Genomic DNA, 21,268 nt, shown 5'->3' with positions numbered 1-21,268 from the left:
TTTTCCTCCTCTTGCATCTTGCCTCTCTAGATATCTACTACAGTATATCGCTCAGGCATTCCATAACGGACAATGGCTCAAATTTCAAAGAAAAGAAAAGTGAAGTAATTTTTTTGATATTCTAGTATGAATTTAGGATAAATATCGATAAGATTTTATTACAGATATTTTAAAGATATTGCTTTTATAGAGTATCTCACTTTATATTTTGGTATGATGATATTTATATCTGGCACCTCTTGTTTGAATACCTTATTTACCCAAGGTATAATGTACGGATTAAAAAGATTACCTGATCCAGATGAATTGAGATGCCCTATAATATATATATATATTTTTTTATTATTTCCTTAATGTTTAAGTTGGGGAAAAATCAAAAAAAAAAAATTTTTTTTTCATTAATTTATTATTCAAAACATTGTCCAGCATAACAAAACACCAATTCAATCAATTAATATTTGTTTAATTTATAATTTTTCGCGTAAATCTAAAATCAAATAGTTTGTTGCTGATGGTGTTTTCTTTGCCGAACTCAACGAATTTTTTACACGTGAGTTGGCCGAAGAAGGTTATTCTGGTGTGGAAGTCCGTGTAACACCAGCTCGTACGGAAATTATAATCCGGGCTACCCACACCCAAGAAGTCCTTGGTGAAAAAGGACGTAGAATTCGGGAATTAACTGCCCTTATTCAAAAAAGATTTAAATTTCCTGAAAATACTGTTGAATTATACGCTGAGAAAGTACAAAACCGTGGACTTTGTGCTATTGCTCAATGTGAGTCTCTTCGGTACAAATTATTGGCGGGTCTTGCTGTAAGAAGGTAAATATATTAAAAATATATTTAGAAAATTATAAACTTTTCTGAATTATATTCTTTATATATAGAGCTTGTTATGGCGTTTTACGTTTTATTATGGAATCAGGCGCAAAAGGGTGTGAAGTGGTTGTATCTGGAAAATTACGTGCGGCCCGTGCTAAATCTATGAAATTTGTTGATGGGTTCATGATCCATTCCGGTCAGCCAATCCGTGATTATGTGGACACTGCTATCCGACACGTTATGTTAAGGCAAGGTGTTCTGGGTATTAAGGTCAAGATCATGAAGGTACGTGATCTGCAGATTTTATTACAAATTTTGTCGTATAAAGTAACGCTGAAAGTTTCTATTTTAGGACCAAGATCCAAGTGGTAGAGCTGGTCCAAAGAACCCTCTACCCGATATGGTTCACATCTCGGTATGACAATTTATTGGTTAATTTATGTTTAGTTGATTTTTTCTATCACTTTCAAATATTTAATCCCGTTTAAAATAGGATGCCAAGGAAGAACAACAAATTACACAGCCAATCTCCGAGGACTTTCAAAAACATATAACAGAGACTCCTGTTGCTCCCTCAACTCCTCCTGCTACAGAATATACTGAAAATTTCACATCTACCTTTGAATAATTTATAACATTAAAAATAATACATTTAAATGCTTTTGATTAATTTTTATCTTGAAAAATAAATTCTAAAAATGGAATTTGTATAATTTGTATCTGGATACTATTAGTTATAATTATTATTAAGTTTTTGAAAAACAATAAAAAGTTGTATAACTACTATATCTGCCTATTGCTATGATTTCGTGTTAGTTTTCAGTAATTTGAAAGCAGAAAAACCAATAGATTTGCTTAAGTAAATTCCAGAGTTAACAGTTTTGGTAGGTTTGCATTCTGAAATAATTTTGCAAACCTTTCCAAATATATCTACCAAAACAAAAGTTTTGGCAAATATTTTATAGTTTATTATACAATCATAAAATCATAAACCAGAGCTTAAGCATGGGATATATTATAATACAATCATAATTTACTTATAATAAATTTAGACTAGATTTTTTTGAAAATTTTTACTGATGGGATGATGAGTTTAGATTTTCTGTATTATTAAATAGTACATTTACGGGAAGTATAAATTAATTATTTATAGTTATTTTAATTATGATTTTTATCTCAAATTTATTTTATTAAAGAAATTTAGCAGAACATCCTGTATCTAAAGTAACTGTATAGATAATAAATAAAGAATAGTGTTTATTTCTGTGAACTTCTATTAAATAAGTAAAAAAGAAAGTATTTGCTAGATCATTTAAATTGTGATATGACGAATTTGACGATAATTTTTTCTTAAATGAATAAATAGGTAAAATCTTTAATCGACATATTTGTTACATTTAACATTTATGATTTCTCTATTATCATTCCATATTAATGCACTTAATTCCCCACCGTATACGCATCCAGAATCAAGTCCGAAACTATAAGGTTTTATTTTCAATCTCCTCGAGGCATCATGACCATAAATTATCGTTTTAGGAGAAGAAGATTCCTGCTGTGCTGCGTTCCAATGTTTACTCCAAGCATGACCTACATCTTTTTTACTTGTGGGTTTACCATTCTTAATATTACGCTAAAAAAAAAAGGAAATCCATATTAAAGGTGTGTATTACTTTTTTTAATAAATAGTAATAATAACGTGAATGGTACCATGCTCATTATGTCAGAAGGATCTTGTTCAAATAATGGTACATCCGGTAATAAACCAGCGTGAACTACATATAAATCATATTCCGGAATGTCCAAAATAATAGGGCAAGAAAGAAGATAATTGTAAAGCTCCACGTCAAGTTCTCTATAAGAAAAAAATCAATTAAAATAGAGTATAATACATAAACAAAATTTTAGAGGTTAATTTATCGAATGACCAACTTTGCTAATAATCCGTGTTCAGATTTTACGATATCTTTAGGTATATCATGTTCCTTAATAAATTCATCTAATGGGATTTTTTGGGAATCTAAAAAATCTAAAATGTTTTTTATCTGTAAAACTTTATCATCATGATTTCCACGTACACAACTAGCACCCAATGAACGGATTAATTGAACAACTTCAATGGATTTTGGTCCTTTTGCTACTATATCACCTACAAAAATTAAATGATCTTTTAAAGGATCATAATTAATTTTATTTATTAAATTTAATAGTTCATCATACGATCCGTGAACATCCCCAATAAAAATCAAATTTTTTTGGGAGAGGGGAGCTTCAAGTTTATTAATTAAAGTGTAATTTAATGGTTTAAAATTATGTGTATTAATAGAATAATTATTTCCTAAAAATAAAACGCAAAGTGTTAATGGAAGGATTAATATTAATAATGTAAGTTTAACACTTCGTAAATCACAAAAGCGTGTTTTATTATTATTTAATCTTTGGTAGTTAACACCTTTCATTGCGTTTTTTTTTGTGGAAAAAAAAAGAATGATGATCAGTTTATATACTGAATAGAATGAATAGAATTAAAAATTTCATGGCGTAAACATACGCCATCAAAAAACGTTAGCAAAAAAAGGAAATAAATAATTTAGGAATGCCTTATGGCGCAAAAAAAAAGAAAAAACACAAAATAAATAACGTATGAATGCCTTCTGCCAGAATCGAACTGACGACCTTCTGCTTACTAGGCAGACGCTCTGCCAACTGAGCCAAGAAGGCAATTATTGGTTTCACTTCAAAATATATTTATTTGATAAAATTAAGGTACTTATCCAAATTTTTCATTCACGTCAACAACTTTTACATTATATAATACATATACAATATGTAATACAATTTTAAATAAGCAATTAACAAGTAATAACTAATAACTATGACAATGAATTAAACATTTTTAAATATATATTAATAAAAAATTTTTTGTTATAAATTCATACAATCTAATCTAATTTTTTGTAATCGGTTTTTTTTACTGTATAAAATCTTTTTTTGTAATATGTAGAAATTTTTTTTTGCTAATAAAGTTCATTTTTTGAAAGCAATAACTGCATTTGAAAATGTTAGTAAAAAAATTTTTATAATTTTGAAAAAAAACAGTGTAAAGAAAAAATGTTCCCAAATATATATATATATATTCTATAAAAAACCACCAAATTGCTTGAAAAAAAAAGAAAAAACAAAAAGAAAAAACAAAAAGAAAGGATGTCAAATTGCAACAGACATATTTTAACCATTATTTAACCAATTATTACCATTTTAATCTCTAAATTTCATCCAAATTCTCCATATTCTTAAAATTTTAAAATCATCCAACGATCTAATATCCAAAACCACAATTTTTTTTTTACAAATTTACAAATACAGAGGGGATACACCCACAGATGGGTTATCAAGTCCGCCCATTCCAGTCAATGATGAAGTCATCCCTATGCTAATTACACTACCTGAGTTAACAGTCCCATTTGATCCATTTGATACTGCTGCTGCAGTAGATAACATTGTTGACGTACTATTATCCCATAAACCTGGAACAGAAGAGTTGGTTGAATTATTACTGTTATTAGCCGAGTTATTAGTTACTTCTGTCGTGGTAGAACTTGAACCTATAATATCATTTTTACCACCGTTATCAGTTTCTTTGGCTATATGAGAAGAGGACGATGTTGGATTAACAACGCTACCTAATCCAGATGTTGTTGTAACGGAAACTGAAGAATCGGAAGTTCCATTTACTTGACTATGAATATGAGTATTTATTCCAACAAGTCCACTCCCGATAGCACCGGGATGGTGATGATGATGTGGATGTTGGCCATGAGAATGTTGATGGTGATGATGCTGTTGATGATGATGAGCTGCAGCTGCTGCAGCTACCTGATGATGATGATGAGGGTGATAAGCCGTTGGGATCACCGGATGGCGATGGTGGGGATGAGGATGAAAAAATAATTGGGGGGCTTGACCAAGATGACTAAGATGCAAACTTGCAAAAGTCGAAGTTAAACCATGAATTGCATTATCGTTTCCAGAACCATAATTATTGTTATTGCCATCTGTTGTTCCATTTATTCCATTATGATTTGCAATCCCATTTGTTGTATTTGATGGGAAAGCGCCTACTGCGCCTAAATTTGAAATTGATGATGTGACGGTTGATTGAGGTGAATGGTTTGTTTTTCCGATTGGACCAAATCCTGGAAATTGTGTTGTTGGCGTCGAAATTGGTTGATCTTGGATGATTTGTGATGACTGAGTAGAAGTTTGTTGTGAATTAGTTCCGATCCCATGTATAGAAGCAGCTGAAGAAACAATTGGAATAGGTTGAATAGGTTGAAATGGTGAAGAAGCATTAGTATTTGCATTCGGATGATTATTTAAATGAGCCAAAGGATTGTATGAAACAGGAAACGGAGGACTAGTCAATGAAGGAGTTGTTAGAGGTGGAGAAAAAGGCCCCATATGTGCTGGAGGCATAAAATGATGAGGAATTGGTGGTGGACCTAAATGGAAATTGTGATGAGATATAAGTGGTGGCCTATGATGTGGATGTACAGGAGGTGGTAAATGTGCTGGATGCGGTGGTGGATTATGATGATGCGGCGGTAAAGGTAATGAAAATCTATCAAAATGAACACGTAAAGTTCTTCCTTGAAATTCATAACCGTCATACATCCCTAGTTGATTAATTCATTTCATTTTAAGAAAAAACTTAACTATCAATAAATAAAACAATTAAGAACGACGTGTTTTTTTCTTTCTTACCGACAGCATTTCTGGCATCCTCAGGTGTTGCAAACAGCACCGTACCAAAACCTCTACTTCGTCCATCGAAATTTGTTGAAACATCAGCTCGAATAATATTGCCAGCGTTACGGAAAAGATCTTTTAGGTCTTGCCATTGACAATTAAATGGCAGCTATAAATATAAATTTATTTAAATATTAATATAAGGTCACATTTAATACTATACGAAATCAAAGGATTTCAAACCCACATTCCCAACGAAAAGTAATCTCCCAGCATAATTTGGCTGAGGTGCTTGAACTCTAGGCTGTAATAATATAATAGTAGAAGTACATGTTAATAAAGTGGGTATACTTTACATATGTGTGTATATAATACTTAATCACTTACTCCATAAAAAATACCACCCATCCCCATCAAAGGGCCACCTGGTCCATAAGGATTTTGTGTGTGATTATGGTGCGTAGGATCAATCACCCGACGTGAATGGTCTTGTGGATGATGGTGATGATGGTGATGATGATGATGATGGCCATTACCGTTAATGTTGTTATGGGAATTTGGATCAACGAAACCTCGATCTTCTCGCACTTCCAAGATTCGACCTTGCCAATTCTTTTGATTAAACATAGCTAAATAGATTAAAGAATATAATTGTATAATATTAATACTGTCATAAAAATACAACATAAATAATCAAACAATCATAAAAGTTATACCGATCGCATTTTTTGCTTCTTCGAGGGTGGCGAATAACACTGTTCCGTGGCCTTTAGATCGATTATCATATCCCATTGCAACATCTGCACGTATGACAGTCCCCGCTTCTCTAAACAGATCTTTCAAATCTTGCCATCGTACACGAAAAGGTAACTACGATGGAAAAATACTTAATCCAAATTTATAATAGATAATTCGAGTATATTCATATACTATTACTTACATTCCCAACGAATAATTGTCTTTGTAGAGTCGAAGAGTTATGAGAATTATGAGAGTTATGAGAGTTATGAGAGTTATGATTGGAATAATTATTGGTAAATTCTTCGTTGTATGTTGTTACGCCATTCGTGGTCCCATTAATATTTGTGCCGTTCACATTAAGTATTTCATTATTTTTTGTGATGGAATAATCAACCGGTGTTGGTAGAGTTTGATTTGATGATGTGCCATTTACATCATTTGAATTCGCCGACGTTGACAAGATATTGTTTGAAGTAACTTTATCACTTTCCTATAAATTTAATTTCGTAAAATTATAAATAAAATTTATCCTTTTTTTTTTTAATATAAAAAATTGAAATATTAATTAAAATACCTCATTTTGATTAATATTATTAGCACCCTCTGTACGTGGTGGAGGTGGAGGATAATCCATTGCACTACGGTCCTATGAAATAATAATTTTATAAGTTAATTAGACCAATTACTAATAATTTTTTCAGATATACAATCCACTTACTTCTCTAACTTCTAACTTTCTACCATGCCATTCATATCCATCAAATTCCGCTGTTTATATCATAATAAAATCATAAGGTCAAATATTAATATTTAAGAAATCTCTTTAAAAATTCCGAGCGTAATTCTAATTGTGATCCAATTTATAAACTATTACATTAAATAATATAAAGTAATTTTCTCTAATAAAATTATATATTAGATTATCTTACATATTGCTTTTTGCGCGTCTGCAACTGTCGCATAGAGCACGATACCATGTCCTTTCGAATGACCTTCACGACTTAATATAATATTTGCACGTTGTACACTACCGGCTTTTCTAAATAAATCCTAAAAAAAAATTAATTCATAAATTAATTATTATTTGTTACAAAATAAATAAACAAATAAAATAAAATAAGAAACAAAGGAATTATTGTAAAATTAAATAAAAAGTGATTGTTATTAACCTTTAATTCTTGCCAACTAACTATTTCAGTTAATTTGTAAAATAAACGTAATTTATTAGTCTTGATTTTAAATTACGATAACCAATCAAAATAATTTCATCAAGTCTCATAAATGCATTGTTCGCGTTTTTTTTTTTGTTTCACTAACCTACATATGGAAGCTTCATCCGCAAAATATAAAAATATATTGCCAAAAAGATCATTAAAAAAATATAATTATAATGGTAATTAATGAAAGAAATGTATTATGAGTTCGTAATTTAGTTCGATGTTGATTAAATTCAATTTCAAACAATAATTGATAATTAATATACTCACATTGCCAACAAAAAGTTGTCTGCCTTTGATTGTCATTATTTACAAGAAGAAAAAAATTTTTTTTTAAATAATAATAAAAAAAAATTTCTTGTCCTCTTTTATGTATATAGTATAAATATGTATATAAAAAGGATCGGTATTTTTGTAGAAGAAAAAATTATTGAAAACTAATAAACCACCAAACGAAAAAAGAAAAAAAAAATAATTTTTTAAACTATATAATAATAGAAAGAGTAATATTAACGCGTTACCAAAAAGGCTATAACCCTCCAAATGCAATTATTATCGATTACCAATTGTAATTTTAAGAACCTAGTTAAGGTTACAAGTTTTCGCGAATATTTTACAAAACTAAACGAAACAATAAGGTATGAAGGGAATGATTTACAAGATAAAGGGAAATATTAAAGCGCGACAAAAAGTGTATTAAACCGAATTATTTAGTAATTACAAAAAATATTATCATAAAAAGAGACGACTACAGACGAAATTTTACGTAGGACACAGTCTACGAAGAATTTACACCATTAGTCGGTTAACAAAAGAAAAAAATAATTTTATTAAACTCGTTATCTTTATTTACAAAATAATAGAAGAATAGTACATATACCAGAAATAAACGCACAAGGAAAAAAAAAGAAAAAAATGTCTTCTAAAAAGAATAAATTTCATTTACTTATTAAGTACGCATACACATAGGGTACATACTTGTAGAAAGATCAAAGAACAGGGTCTGTGTGTATATGAACGAGCCAAGAAAAAAAAACTTTTTTTTTTAAATACACTGTTCAGAATGAAGAATTAGTTTCGCTTTACCCATCTGCGAAAATAATACATCACTGTACGATGCCATTGGGCGAGTTTTCTGGGCTGTTCTCAGCGGTGTGCGGCTTGACTTTATTGGGTGTGGGCGCGGGGTCCGCACATGCAAGACCTGTGACTTCGTGTGCACAGCATCGATTCGCTACTTCTAATTTGGATAAATTGTTGATTATACCTTCGCTTGAAATTAATGGCTCTTTTTATCAATTCATAAAAATTTTTTTAAAAATTTAGTGCAATATTAATAATACTAATAACATCAATACATTATTATCTTATAATTTATATTTTTCTCTAATCATCGAAATGCAAGCTATAATGAACATTTGGCGATTATAATTATGATCAAACTTGAGAAATTAAAAATCCTCTTGTCCGACAACTTCCAATTCATTTCTTTCTTCGTCAGTGCAATATCCTTCCTGTTCAAGTTGCGCGTATGAATTTTCCGATTTCTCGTTATCATATAACATAGCTATACCTTTATGAGGGGATGGTTGTTGTTGTTCGCATTCTTCACACCAATATTCCCTAAAATTTTCATTAATTCTATTAGTGCGTTAAATAGAACGCGTTCCATGTATTTAACACGCAACTTACACACTCATTGAGTCGTTACGATGTGAATGCCACTCGATAGTACGCGTTTTTTTATTACACGTTTTACAATTACTAATGCATCTTTTTAAAGATGGATCTTGAAAGAGTCTTGGAAGAAATTGACTATCGTGATGATGTCTAAACAAATCAAAGGAGAAATTTTTAAATATTAAAATTTTTACCAAAAAAAAAAAAATTCTACCTTATTTGACGCGTAAAATCACGAGTTTCCACTTTATAATCTTTTTTCTCGGCTTCTTCTATATAATCACAAGTGCGGCAGTTCAAAATAAATTTTGAAGCACTAATATCTTCTATTTTGTCTAAAAGGTTACGACTAATTTTAAATTAATAAAACATGAGTATTATCAGATTGAAATTTTTTTTTTATAAATTGAAATGGAATTATAATACCAAGTGGGACAAAACTTCAAATCTGATCGTTTCATTGTTCGTAAAATACCAGTATTAATTACAGTATTATAGAATAGCTTTCACTTATTTTTTTTTTTGTATTTAATATAAACAGGGAAGAATTTGGATAAACCGAAAAAAAAAGATTTTTATCAGATTTTTAACGTTGATATCACATCATCAATTAAACTACTACCCATATTATACGTATTATACGTCACAAGAATGTTAAAAATAATAATGTCAGTTTTATGCCTTCATATACTGTCTAGTAAATATTTGGCAAAGGGTTTATTTATTTTTCTATAATAAAAAAAGAATGATCACATATTTTGAAAGGATGACGAAAATATATATATATAAAAGTATTTGATATAAAATATTTGATATAATACAAAGATGCGAGAAGAACATAAAATATGTTTTATTCGTAACTACTATTAAATTCTCCGTGTAAAAAAAAAACTCCATAATCCCATCATAGTAATTAATCCCAAATAAATAATACCATGATGTAAAGTTGTAAAACAACAGTAAGCCAGAAATACCTATAATAATAAAAAAAAAATAATAAACAATCAAATTGTAAAATAAAGAAGTTACTTCACAAATAATTTTAATTCTAATTTTAATCAACTGGATTATGATTACTGGGATTATTATTATTATTATTATTATTATTATTATTATTACTATTATTATTTTCATCTAAATTGAGATCAAATAGCAGTTGATGATCTTGTTCCGTAGGACTAAAGTTCGCATTATAATATGACAAAAAATCATTCCCGATAGAATCATCCTCTAAATCGATCACTTCATCTGGATCAAATCCCATTTGAGATGTTAATGAAGTCAAATAATCAACGTTGGATCCAACTTCATCAATACGAGTTTCAATTTCAGGCAATTCAGAATCCAAGAAATCGGTATTATCACCAATTTCCTCAGTTAATGAGGATAAGGATGGTAGGGATGGTAGGGACGGTAGGGATGGTAGGGATGGTAGGGTATTAGAAATGTCAAACTGATCATTATTAACAGCTAAAGAAGTCAATATGGACAAAGCTGCTATATAATTTGGAAAAATAATTTTATTACTTTATTAAAATTCAAAAAACAGTTACCAATAATTAAAGGTATTATTTATTACCTGGGTTATTAATATCTAATACCAAAGATGAAGAATCGGCTTCATTATCAGGTAAGGTGTTTGTTTGACTATCGTTAGAAATCGTTTTTTGCTCCGAAGATTCCAGTGAGTCAGAATTTTCAAGTAGTAATCTTCGCTTCTTTGGTACAATAGCTCTCTTTTTATCAGCAGAAAACACTGAAGCAAGAAATCGTAAAATTTTATCTATAGTTTCTTGTTGACGCCGATGTCTCTCACGTGCTGAGATAGACTCCTGCCATAAGATTTGATTATCCCTTTGAATATTCTTTAAATCTGCACTTATATTCATCTGATGTTTCTTAATTGAAGCAATTTCATTTAATATGTGATTTATATCCATTTCATTTGGTTCTTTTATATTTTCATTATCTTTCCCTTTCTTGCGAGTAACATAATATAAAAGATCCGGTTGATTACGAAGGAAATTTGTGTTACTGAATTCCCATTGTTCAGACTGTCCGTCAGATTGGAGTACTCCTTGTTGAAGGTGTGGTATTTTATGAAATCCATACATATTTAACTGTCTCACAAAACTGCTAAAATTGTTGTGCTTAAAGAATCGAGGAAGAACTTCTTTTGCAAAGTCTTGAGGTCTTTTAACTTTATTAATAAAATTGTATATTATAAAATAGAAAATTAATAGATTAAATTATCGAGTAATTATTAAATTATTTAACTTACCAAGAAAAGAGTTACCAGTCTCGGACCAGATGATTAAATCATTTGACTGAGGGTCGTTAACCATACTAAAAAGTTATATAAAAGTTGTCCAAGGATAAGGTATATACACGACTGTAAAAGAAAAAAGATAAAGCTCTCCCAAAAAAAAGTCCCAAAAAGTGCCAAAAAGGCCAAAAGTTGGGAGATTACATAGTATCAAATTTCTTACTTGTAAAGTTTATTCAAAAAGGCTGGTACACTTCGATTACCCGTTCTTGCTGGGGCCGGACTATCCGGTGGCGATTGAGAAGCCGGACGTTTTCGTGGGTTTGACGTTTCTGGCTGTGTATGCTGCATTTTTTATCTTGTTGAAAGTTTAGTCAAAGCGATCTAAAAGAGTTAAATTTTTCTTTTGGAGTTGTGAGAAAAATCAAGAATTCATCTCACGTGATTTAATTGTAAACGTTACATTACGTCGTCACTAACGCAGCAATCATTTTTTTTTTATAAAAAAAAAATGTTTCTTTCAAAAAGTCATTTTTTTAAAAATTTTCTATCAAGTTCTAATATATTTTTTTATTCATTATGTTCGAAACGTACATTTATATCAACCAATGCATTATATTCGGGAGGCTTAACTCAAAAAAAAAGGAAACAACGTATAAGAAAAAATTTACCTAGATTTCATGGAAATGAAATTCCAAGTGGTAATTTTAGTGTAGATAAATTCAAGTCAACGCATCATCAAAATATGATACGACGACAAAAGCAACAAACGGCTACAAATAAAAAATATTCAAAGACTTCAACTCCGGTGACAAAAAAAACGCGTGGTTATATTCCAGCAAAATTTAAATTATTACCAATCGAAAGTGACGTAAAATTACATCAGAAAGATGGTTCTTCAATTAAACAAAGAATTTCACAAGAACTGCTAAGTCTCAAAGGAAAATCCAAAAAATTGGATTCTCTTCACCTTGAGTATGCAACTTTCGAATCGATGGATCTAAGACCAGAAGTTTTAGAAGCAATTAAACAAGGACCATTAAAAGAAGTTGACCCTTTACGACCAACAGAAATTCAAGCATTGACCATACCAGAAGTTTTAAAGTCTGAAGGACAACATATTTTGTGCGCAGCTGAAACAGGTAGCGGTAAGACTTTAGCTTACTTATTACCGATCATTAATAAAATTAAAGTTCAAGAGATGAAAGTACCGTCATTTTCTCCTATACCAACTGACAATAAAACCGTAGTATTAGAAGATCAATTAGAAAAAGAAGCAAAGACACAGGCATCATTAAAATCTCCAGTAAGACTATTGAATAGACCTAGAGCTATCGTTCTTTTGCCTTCAAGAGAATTAGTTGAACAAGTTCTCTCTGTTTCCAAACACATGTGTCATTTTGCAAAATTTCGTCCAATAGCAATCACTTCTCACAAAAATCGTCAATTTGTGCGTAAAACGCTTTTAATGCCAACAGATTTAGTTGTAGCAACTCCAGCGGGATTGTTGGATTACATCAAAAACAAACATATATCATTATCAGAAACTCGTTATTTGGTTATAGATGAAGCTGATACTATGTTTTGTAAAGGATTTGATAAAGATGTTACTTCAATTATTAAACAAATTAAAGCTTCAAATGTAACACAAAATAATCGACCATATCAAATTATTGTGGTAACGGCAACATTACCAAAAACTGTTAATGAATTATTAAGTAAAGAGTTACCTTTTATGAAACGTATAACTTCCTATTCCTTACATAAATCTTTACCCAATCTCTCTCACAATTTTATTGATTTAAAAATATTTAATTATAACAAGTATGAGGCCACTATACAAACTTTAAAAGCACATTCCGAATCTGCATCAACAATGATATTTTGTAACAAAAAAAAAACGGCTGAACATTTAGAAAAATATCTTTATTCTAAAAATTTTCCAGCGATAGGATTATATGGAGATATAGATGATAGAACAACTAAATTAGAATCATTCAGAAATCAAGAATCTCACGCTAAAATTCTTGTATGTACTGATATTGCTTCCAGAGGAGTTGATACTACTTTTGTAAATCATGTGATACTATTTGATTTTCCTACAACTATTGTGGATTTTCTTCACAGGGTTGGTAGAACCGCTAGAGCTGGAAAACGCGGTAAAGCAACATATTTTGTTACAAAGAAAGATAGGCAATTAGCAGAAAGGATTAAAAGGAATATAAGAGATAAAAGAGTTTTATCGTAGTTGCGAAAGTAATAAAATATGCATGTTTCAAATTAAAAAAAATATTAGTCATACAAATTTGTCGATCATTTATTGATTTAATCCTGTCTTGAAGAACCTAGCAAGACACTCATACGACCTGGCCAAAAATAGAAGGTACAATGGTCTTTTACGAAAATTTTCGTCATTCAAAGGTCTTTTTTACACGTATTTGCAATCATAGTGGATAAGCGGATAAGCCGATTAGGTTGATAAAGTTGCTGACCTGTAAAAAATTTGATCATCGTTTTTTCAGGATCTGCTTGTGTTAATTAATATATTATTATTGTTGAATGAATTTCACTCCTTTGCCCAAAATGCATCAAATAAACCTTTAAGTTTGATCAAATAATAAAATTGATATATCTATTTATATGTATATACATGCGTATTATATATTAAAGTTAATAGTTTCTGACATACAGTCTACCCAAATTTAGATATTTATTTTCAGCCCGTTCATTGAAATAAAACAAAAAAATTATCAGTATATTATAATATAAATATAGTACTTTGTACAGCACTGCGCTAATTTAAGAGTTAGACCATTGCTTTCATAATTTATAACCACTGCAGATTGACACCTCGTAGAAGTCAGTTGAATCTTTCGATTGTAGAATTAATTTGATTGTCCAGATCTTTGTTGCATTTGTTTTCGTGATCGAACTTTAGATCAGTATTTTAGAATTTTGAGGTCGAACGTGTTTCAACAATAGAATTTTTTAATATTGTATGACCGAAATTTGCAACCGACCGAAATGAACAGGCCTTTTTAAAATTCGGAGAAAAGTAATAAAAAGATCCATTTGTCATAATTTCAATAAAAAAAAAAAGATCGATCAAATGGTATCTTTTAAGTTTCAAAACACGATATTCCTATATTAATATTATATATTGTATTACTGTTGCAAATACATCGATTTTGATAGGTCAGATGTAAAATTCTTGATATTTAAACGAGATTATACAATATACCACAATTCTATCAAGATTAAGTACTCTTGCATTACTGGTACTAAGTTGCATGAGGTACTACAGATTGCCAGAGTTAAAGGTAAAGATCATTTCGTTAACTTTCGTCACGAGAATTATAGCAATTTCTAATATTTAAATATAAAATGGTAGGCCACTTCATATGTGAAGGAAACTCAGGCGAATATGATTTAAAAATATTTTTATATAAGAACGAGGAGATAAACAAAGGATATGATATTTGCTATAAATTTTATTTAATTGAGTAAATTAACTGTAGACTTAATTCTTCGAAACCAAACTGCGGAAATATTGTGTTGAATAGATCGGGTAATTCTTGTGCCTTATTTCTTTATAGATCCAATTAAAAGAAAAGTGTAAGTGATATGATAAGAGTTAAATTTTGGGCGATGTCAAATCTAATAAGTATTATATCGTGCAACAAGTTTGGGAGGAAATATAAATTTATTTTAACCAAAAAAAGTCAACGAATTTTAAATGGCATATTATGTTTTCGGGTTTGATCTAATTCAGTATAAAACACGTGGTGGTGTCACTACCAATTTGCTACCAATTTATTATTATTAAAAATTAATCAATATCCCGAAATTCTGCTTCAATAATTGGAGGTTTCCGATAACCCTGACTATCTTGTTTCAAATCCGTAGGAACATTAATAACTTGTCCAGTATTTGGCCAATACATTTCAATATTTTTTATCTCAAAATCATCATGATTATGTAACATTCCTTCAACTTTGACGATAGCTTTCTTATTATTCAATTCATCAATTGCCCAATATTCAATATTAATTAAGGTATACTTTTGTTGAGAATCTGTTGAATTAAATTCGACAGATTCGGTGGAAATTGTATGTGGACCAGTAAATCCAATTATATTATAATTTAAATTTACCTTTTTAATTTGTTCAATAGATTTAGTATATAATTTACTTTGAATCTTTGTTAATTTTGTTGTTGGGTTGAAATTATAAAATTGTTTCCTATTAATGTCAATAGCCGGAAATAAGTAGTCCAATAATCTTTTTAAAAATTTATAAGCACCAAAGGCAATTGCTCCATTTATTATATAAAAAAGTGTTGGCTTGATAATGAAAAATGTTAACGTCGCTCCACCAAATGCTACAAGTTGTTTTAATGTTCTCTGAGGTGGTGAATGCATTCTTGAGGGAGGAAAAGACGATATTGATCGGGTAAAATTGGTAGATGAAAATAAGAAAGGAGACTGTGGTTTATTACGACAAGGTAAATAAGGTGGGAAAGGTACTTTATTGTAGATTTGGTGATGGATTGTTGACGAGATTCGAAGAGAAACATTTTTTGCTCGAAAATATTGCTCTAATGAAGTAAATTATGTGAAAAAAATTTATCATATATTGCAGCATACTAATACTTTATGCAGTTTATAAAACATACCTTTATTATTATAAAACCGAGGGATAAAAGTTCGTAAAACACTTTTATTGGTTAATAATTTAAACATTATTACCTAATTAATTATTTAACTAGATTGAAAGAGAAGAAATTGCCGATTGAATTTTTTTTTTTAGTCGGATATGACTGATAAGCTGTATCATAATATAAAAAATTCCTAATACGGTAAAACCAATAAATTTCTCCGTTATTTACTTAAATTAACGATTTATAAAATGATTTTTCCATAATAATCGTACAAATATCTATTTATATAATATTTATAATATTTCTATATATATTCACGCCTATATATATATGTCCATTCTATTAAAAAAAAAAAAAAAAATTTCTGCCAAGTTTATAACTTGTATAAACTACATAATAAAAAGAGTATATAAATATTCTATGTTGACAATCTAGAAAAAAAAAATACTTTTTCTCTAATCTTTTGTCAAAAGGTATTTAAAGTTAAATAAGGTTTGATTTTATGTTAAATAGTTTTTATTAACATTTTCTTTAAACGTGCGCAGCTTGTCAATGACTCTTTTTAAATAGATTAACACCACGTAATATAAAATATACATAATACCACACAATCGAATCACAAATTCCATATTATGCCGTCAGCGACATTAAATCGTAATAAAAAATCAGATTATTTTATGAGACCTAATCATAATTATTACGATTTTAATATATTACCTCGAGCGAGAGGTTCACAATTTGATCGGACTTTTGGTATACATAACGCAATAATGCGCAGAGAACGATTTATTCGTCGTGGATTATCTGTTATCATTTTAGTAACTTTAATAGTATTCATGATTTATGTTTGGTTTTCTCCAATCGAACAAACTTCAGATAATATTAAGGTTTCACCAATTCCAAATTCTCCAAAATCTCCATCTAATGTAATATCTTCACCTATTATTTCAACAGAAGAAATTCACCTTTATCGTATTCTTGGTAATGATCTTCCTCCTAGACATAAAGCTGGTCAAGTTCTACAAAATGTAAAATTTATCCTGGAAAATGAACCAAAATTTCATAACACAAAAAAATGGTGGATATTAAACCGTATAATAGATAATGAATATGAAAACGCTTTAATAGATTTATTAAAACAATATAACCAAGAATATGTTAGAATACCTTTTTTAGTTGAAGAATATTTAAAATACGATTTTAGACTTGAAGATTTTCCTGAACATGACTTTTTTCATTCTTATGAATACATGAATTTTTCAAAGGTGGCTAAATTAAGAACTATAGATTATTCATATCACGACAAAAATTTATATGCAATGAATAATAATGGAGGAAGGAATGCAGCATTAGCACATGGTAAATTACAACCTAATGCACGTTGGATATTTCCATTTGATGGAAATTGTTTTTTAACTACAAACGCATTTAATGAAATAATGACACAAATTGAAAGATGGGGAAAAGATTATAAATATTTTGTTGTACCAATGGCTAGATTATTAAACAATACTCAATTATTAGTTGGCACTGATACTAGGCCTCAAACGCCAGAAGAACCGCAAATAATATTTCGTCATGATTCCGAGGAAAAATACAATGAAAATATGAGATATGGTCGTAGATCAAAATTAGAAATGTTATGGAGATTAGGAGTACCATCGCCGCGTAAAATATTAAATAAACCTCCGGTACCATGGGAATCACATGATGCACCATATTTTTCTCCTCCTAAAAATAAGTATAAAATGATTGGTTGGGTGTTTAGATTATTTTCAGGTCAAGCATCACAAGAAGTACATAAAAGAGAAGCTAGCGCTCTAAGAGCTTTTAACAGATTATTAGCCATACAAGATTTTTTGGATGGAATTGATGAAAAGATTGCAAGATCGACACAAGGTTTTGATGCCAATCGTTTATTCTTATACGATGAAAAATCATTGAATCAAGCAAGATTACATTATTGGAGGGGTGATGAAAAAATAACAAGGGTTGTTAATGTTATGTTAGATAGAGCAGATACGATGAGTTCGTATGCTGCTAATTGGTATTCTTCTGCTAATGGTTTACCTATCGATGCAAGTACTCAAGTAAAATTCTTGCAACTAAAAACTGATCCTTCTCCAGCTTTATTAGAAGATGAGAGAAAAAACGAAGAAACAAATGTTGATGATGTGTATCAGCAACAAGAAGAAGTGATAAAATCGAATGATTCTGCTTCAATTGAACAAGATGTAATGTTAGATGAAGAACAAAATCATGTCATAACAAATGAATCACAACAACAATCAACAGAAAACTCGGATACTACTAATTTAAATGAAACAAATACGAATAACATATTTCCTTCATCATCAGGTGGAGAGAAACCTAAAAAATATATTGGAGTTGAAGTAGATGAATTTGGTCGGTTCGTTTCAAATACACCGGTTCCTTTACCAAATGTTTCAACGTCAGAATTATTCGAGAATATAACAACATTAACATTTGCACATCATTTTTCTGGAAATGTTCGTTACTCTCGTTGGGCAGCAAATTTAATTCGAACATTTATATTATCATCCTACGGAGTAGGGGAACAAGATGAGTTGCAAGTCACTAATACAGATTTTGAAGCTACAAATGATGAAGGTTATAGTTTTCCACATCTTAATAAAATTCCTAGAACAGTGCCAAAATTTAATAAAATAGGAACAAAATTTCCGGCCGATCTTTTAGAAACAGATCCAAGCTTTTTTTTGGATTCTTGTAGATTACTTTATCGTGTTAGAGCTCTTACACATAAGGAATTTACTGAATTAAGACAATTCTCATCAATTTGGTTAGAACGTTTAATAAATAGTCCTGAAAGTATTGAAAGATCAAGGGAACCAGATCATAGAGGTACCTTATATGATATACAAGTAGCTACGTTAGCTGGATTTGTTGATGATGTAAGATTATATTTGAGAGTTATTAGTAGAACGAGAATGAGAATTGGTAAACATTTTTATATTGCAAATGATGCTTCATTGTCTTCTCATATGAGTCAACCTTATGAAATTATATTTGTAAATAATTTGATCGAGAGAGGTAAATTATTACCTATACAACATGAAAGTGCTACTTTTAAATATACTACTTTAAATTTACAATATTGGATGATCTTAACTCGAATAATACAAAATGTTAGGATTGGATTAGATTTGTGGCAATATACTGCAAAAGATGGTCAAAGATTAAGTAGAGCAATGATGGATCATTTAGGTAAACATGCTAGTAAATTGGACAATGATTTGTTAAGACCATTAATACACATAGCTCAGGCTGCTCATCGAGCAAGTGATACTAAAAGAGGGATTTGGCACGAACATGGTGATGAACATGACTATTTTCAACATTTTTTAAAAAATATTGGTAGTAAAATGAATTTATTTGATAAAAATTCTTCAATTTCACCAAATGAAGAAGATATAATATTGAAAAGAAAAAGTGTCGATAAATGTGTTGGTTTAGGTGAAGAAGCTAGACAAAGAGGAATGCCTCCATTTTGGATGTTTGGTGTTGCATGAAAATTTTAAAAAATAGAAATTGTAATTGCCTTATTTTACTATATATATACATTTTTTTTTTTGATAGACGATAATTTCTTTTTAGAAAATTTTAAAAGTAATTAATAACATACATTTTTATATATATGCGTGCATGTTTTTTTTTGTGATATATTTTCTGTTAGGGTTAAAAAAACTAAAAAACTGGCATTTTTATTTTACTTTTTTATTACTAATTCCATTTTTTTTTTAAAAAAAAAATGATTTCAAAAAATAATATTTTAAGTATAAAATATTTTAATAAATTAAGAAAATTTTAAATTAATATAAAGAGAAAAATAAGTTATCGCAAATAAAACTTTTGCACATATTCTTCTGTATCATTGAGATTAGCATCTTTATTCACAACCTGATAACGAATTTCGAAATCAAGGTCACGTGGATTTTCCTTACTTTTTTTACAATCAATTGTGCCATTTATTATTGTGCCTAATAAAATAGTAAAATGTAAATGAGTTAATCAAACATAAATCCTCTCACCTCTTTAAAATAAACAAATTACCTTGTTCAACTTTAATACTATGTTCTAAGAGAAAAATAGTTTGTCTCCAGTGAGTAACTTTACCTTGGGGACCTGTTGTAAAACCTGAAACCCCCTCAACTATATCATCAATATTCTGAGATAATGGAATATCATGATTGTCGCGTGTAAACCACGTATCAAAATATCCCAGAAATCCATGAATGTGACCATTTCGAGTAGATACTAGAGTAAAAGGTGATGTAAAATCTAACCGGAATTTACGAATTGTATATGTAGGTACTTCTTTAATAGATACGACATTCGTAATTACAGCTTGTGGTTCTACATATTCTACTATTGCAGAAGTTTTTATAGGAGATTTCATGGATGTCATTTTAAAACCTATAATAAATCAGTATGAAATTGTTATTAAAATAAAAAAGCATAAACGTCATTTCTCTCATTTCTATCTTGTTAATACCGTAGACATCATTCCAAAAGTTTAATGTATCATTAAATAATTCTTCGTCTTCGATTGCTGATAACAAAAGGCGACAATGGCTTGGAGCGACTGTAAATTTTTTTAAAAATTTTTTTACTTTCAAATTGAGGAAATATTATAACTAATAAGTATTGCTAATAACTTACGAATTCCATCTGATGCTAGCCATTTATCCCGCGCTACAATGACAGAGTCCAACATTGCTTCAAAAAATAAGAAATAACCCATCCATTCCGAAATGATTATATCCACTTTTTTTACAGGAAGGTCTACTTCTTCGATTTTCCCGTTAATTAATCTACAATAAAATCTTTATATCAAATTTCTATTAAAATAAATTTCCTAGTATATAAACTTACGTAATGATATTATCTAATTGATTTTCTTTTACGATTTCTTTGGTCCGTTCTATTATATCGGACTTTTCTACGGAAAAAACTTTATAAAGAAACATAATATAACATTCAATTTTATCTAAACGTATTTTCTTAAAAACAAATGAACATTACCTTTGGACGCTCCAGCTTTAGCCGCAAACATCGATAATATACCGGTACCTGAGAAAAGGACTATTAAATAC

At 29.6% G+C, this 21,268-nt stretch overlaps 8 protein-coding genes across 8 annotated transcripts; 3 read left to right on the top strand and 5 right to left on the bottom strand.

The window, feature by feature from the left end:
- Nucleotides 1–5: 5 nt before the first annotated feature.
- OCT59_026435 (40S ribosomal protein uS3) lies at nucleotides 6–1,618 on the top strand. The gene is made up of 5 exons (XM_025323234.2): nucleotides 6–99; nucleotides 502–821; nucleotides 887–1,106; nucleotides 1,174–1,236; nucleotides 1,315–1,618. Exons 1-5 carry the CDS (start codon nucleotides 73–75, stop codon nucleotides 1,447–1,449), a joined length of 765 nt encoding a protein of 254 aa, XP_025187247.1. The 5' UTR covers nucleotides 6–72; the 3' UTR covers nucleotides 1,450–1,618.
- A 352-nt stretch (nucleotides 1,619–1,970) lies between these two features.
- Nucleotides 1,971–3,317, bottom strand: OCT59_026434 (uncharacterized protein). The gene is made up of 3 exons (XM_025313456.2): nucleotides 2,754–3,317; nucleotides 2,532–2,676; nucleotides 1,971–2,454 (listed from the first exon to the last, which is right to left on the bottom strand). Exons 1-3 carry the CDS (start codon nucleotides 3,278–3,280, stop codon nucleotides 2,197–2,199), a joined length of 930 nt encoding a protein of 309 aa, XP_025187246.1. The 5' UTR covers nucleotides 3,281–3,317; the 3' UTR covers nucleotides 1,971–2,196.
- Nucleotides 3,318–4,175: 858 nt separating this feature from the next.
- OCT59_026433 (uncharacterized protein) lies at nucleotides 4,176–7,834 on the bottom strand (the record flags this gene model as incomplete). The annotated part of the gene is made up of 13 exons (XM_066143164.1): nucleotides 4,176–4,426; nucleotides 4,505–5,497; nucleotides 5,586–5,739; nucleotides 5,818–5,874; nucleotides 5,958–6,199; nucleotides 6,287–6,440; nucleotides 6,511–6,801; nucleotides 6,886–6,957; nucleotides 7,030–7,079; nucleotides 7,241–7,361; nucleotides 7,481–7,540; nucleotides 7,633–7,641; nucleotides 7,799–7,834. 13 exons carry the CDS (start codon nucleotides 7,832–7,834, stop codon nucleotides 4,176–4,178), a joined length of 2,490 nt encoding a protein of 829 aa, XP_065992706.1.
- A 1,145-nt stretch (nucleotides 7,835–8,979) lies between these two features.
- On the bottom strand, nucleotides 8,980–9,669 carry OCT59_026432 (uncharacterized protein; the record flags this gene model as incomplete). The annotated part of the gene is made up of 4 exons (XM_066143163.1): nucleotides 8,980–9,151; nucleotides 9,221–9,358; nucleotides 9,423–9,557; nucleotides 9,635–9,669. 4 exons carry the CDS (start codon nucleotides 9,667–9,669, stop codon nucleotides 8,980–8,982), a joined length of 480 nt encoding a protein of 159 aa, XP_065992705.1.
- Nucleotides 9,670–9,877: 208 nt separating this feature from the next.
- OCT59_026431 (uncharacterized protein) lies at nucleotides 9,878–11,865 on the bottom strand. Its single transcript, XM_025313453.2, has 4 exons — nucleotides 11,698–11,865; nucleotides 11,490–11,554; nucleotides 10,788–11,408; nucleotides 9,878–10,705 (listed from the first exon to the last, which is right to left on the bottom strand). The coding sequence occupies exons 1-4, from the start codon at nucleotides 11,823–11,825 to the stop codon at nucleotides 10,263–10,265; spliced, it is 1,257 nt and encodes a 418-aa protein (XP_025187243.1). The 5' UTR covers nucleotides 11,826–11,865; the 3' UTR covers nucleotides 9,878–10,262.
- Nucleotides 11,866–11,985: 120 nt separating this feature from the next.
- On the top strand, nucleotides 11,986–13,756 carry OCT59_026430 (uncharacterized protein; the record flags this gene model as incomplete). Its single annotated transcript, XM_025313452.2, has 1 exon — nucleotides 11,986–13,756. The coding sequence occupies one exon, from the start codon at nucleotides 11,986–11,988 to the stop codon at nucleotides 13,720–13,722; it is 1,737 nt and encodes a 578-aa protein (XP_025187242.2). The 3' UTR covers nucleotides 13,723–13,756.
- A 1,547-nt stretch (nucleotides 13,757–15,303) lies between these two features.
- Nucleotides 15,304–16,215, bottom strand: OCT59_026429 (uncharacterized protein; the record flags this gene model as incomplete). The annotated part of the gene is made up of 2 exons (XM_066143162.1): nucleotides 15,304–16,070; nucleotides 16,149–16,215. 2 exons carry the CDS (start codon nucleotides 16,213–16,215, stop codon nucleotides 15,304–15,306), a joined length of 834 nt encoding a protein of 277 aa, XP_065992704.1.
- A 550-nt stretch (nucleotides 16,216–16,765) lies between these two features.
- OCT59_026428 (uncharacterized protein) lies at nucleotides 16,766–20,042 on the top strand (the record flags this gene model as incomplete). Its single annotated transcript, XM_066143161.1, has 1 exon — nucleotides 16,766–20,042. One exon carries the CDS (start codon nucleotides 16,766–16,768, stop codon nucleotides 19,682–19,684), a length of 2,919 nt encoding a protein of 972 aa, XP_065992703.1. The 3' UTR covers nucleotides 19,685–20,042.
- Nucleotides 20,043–21,268: the final 1,226 nt, after the last annotated feature.

The sequence above is a fragment of the Rhizophagus irregularis genome, chromosome 6, assembly GCF_026210795.1.
Source record: "Rhizophagus irregularis chromosome 6, complete sequence".
Taxonomy (NCBI): domain Eukaryota; kingdom Fungi; phylum Glomeromycota; class Glomeromycetes; order Glomerales; family Glomeraceae; genus Rhizophagus; species Rhizophagus irregularis.
Note: the sequence above shows the minus strand (reverse complement) of the source record. Positions and strands in the feature narration are given on the sequence as shown.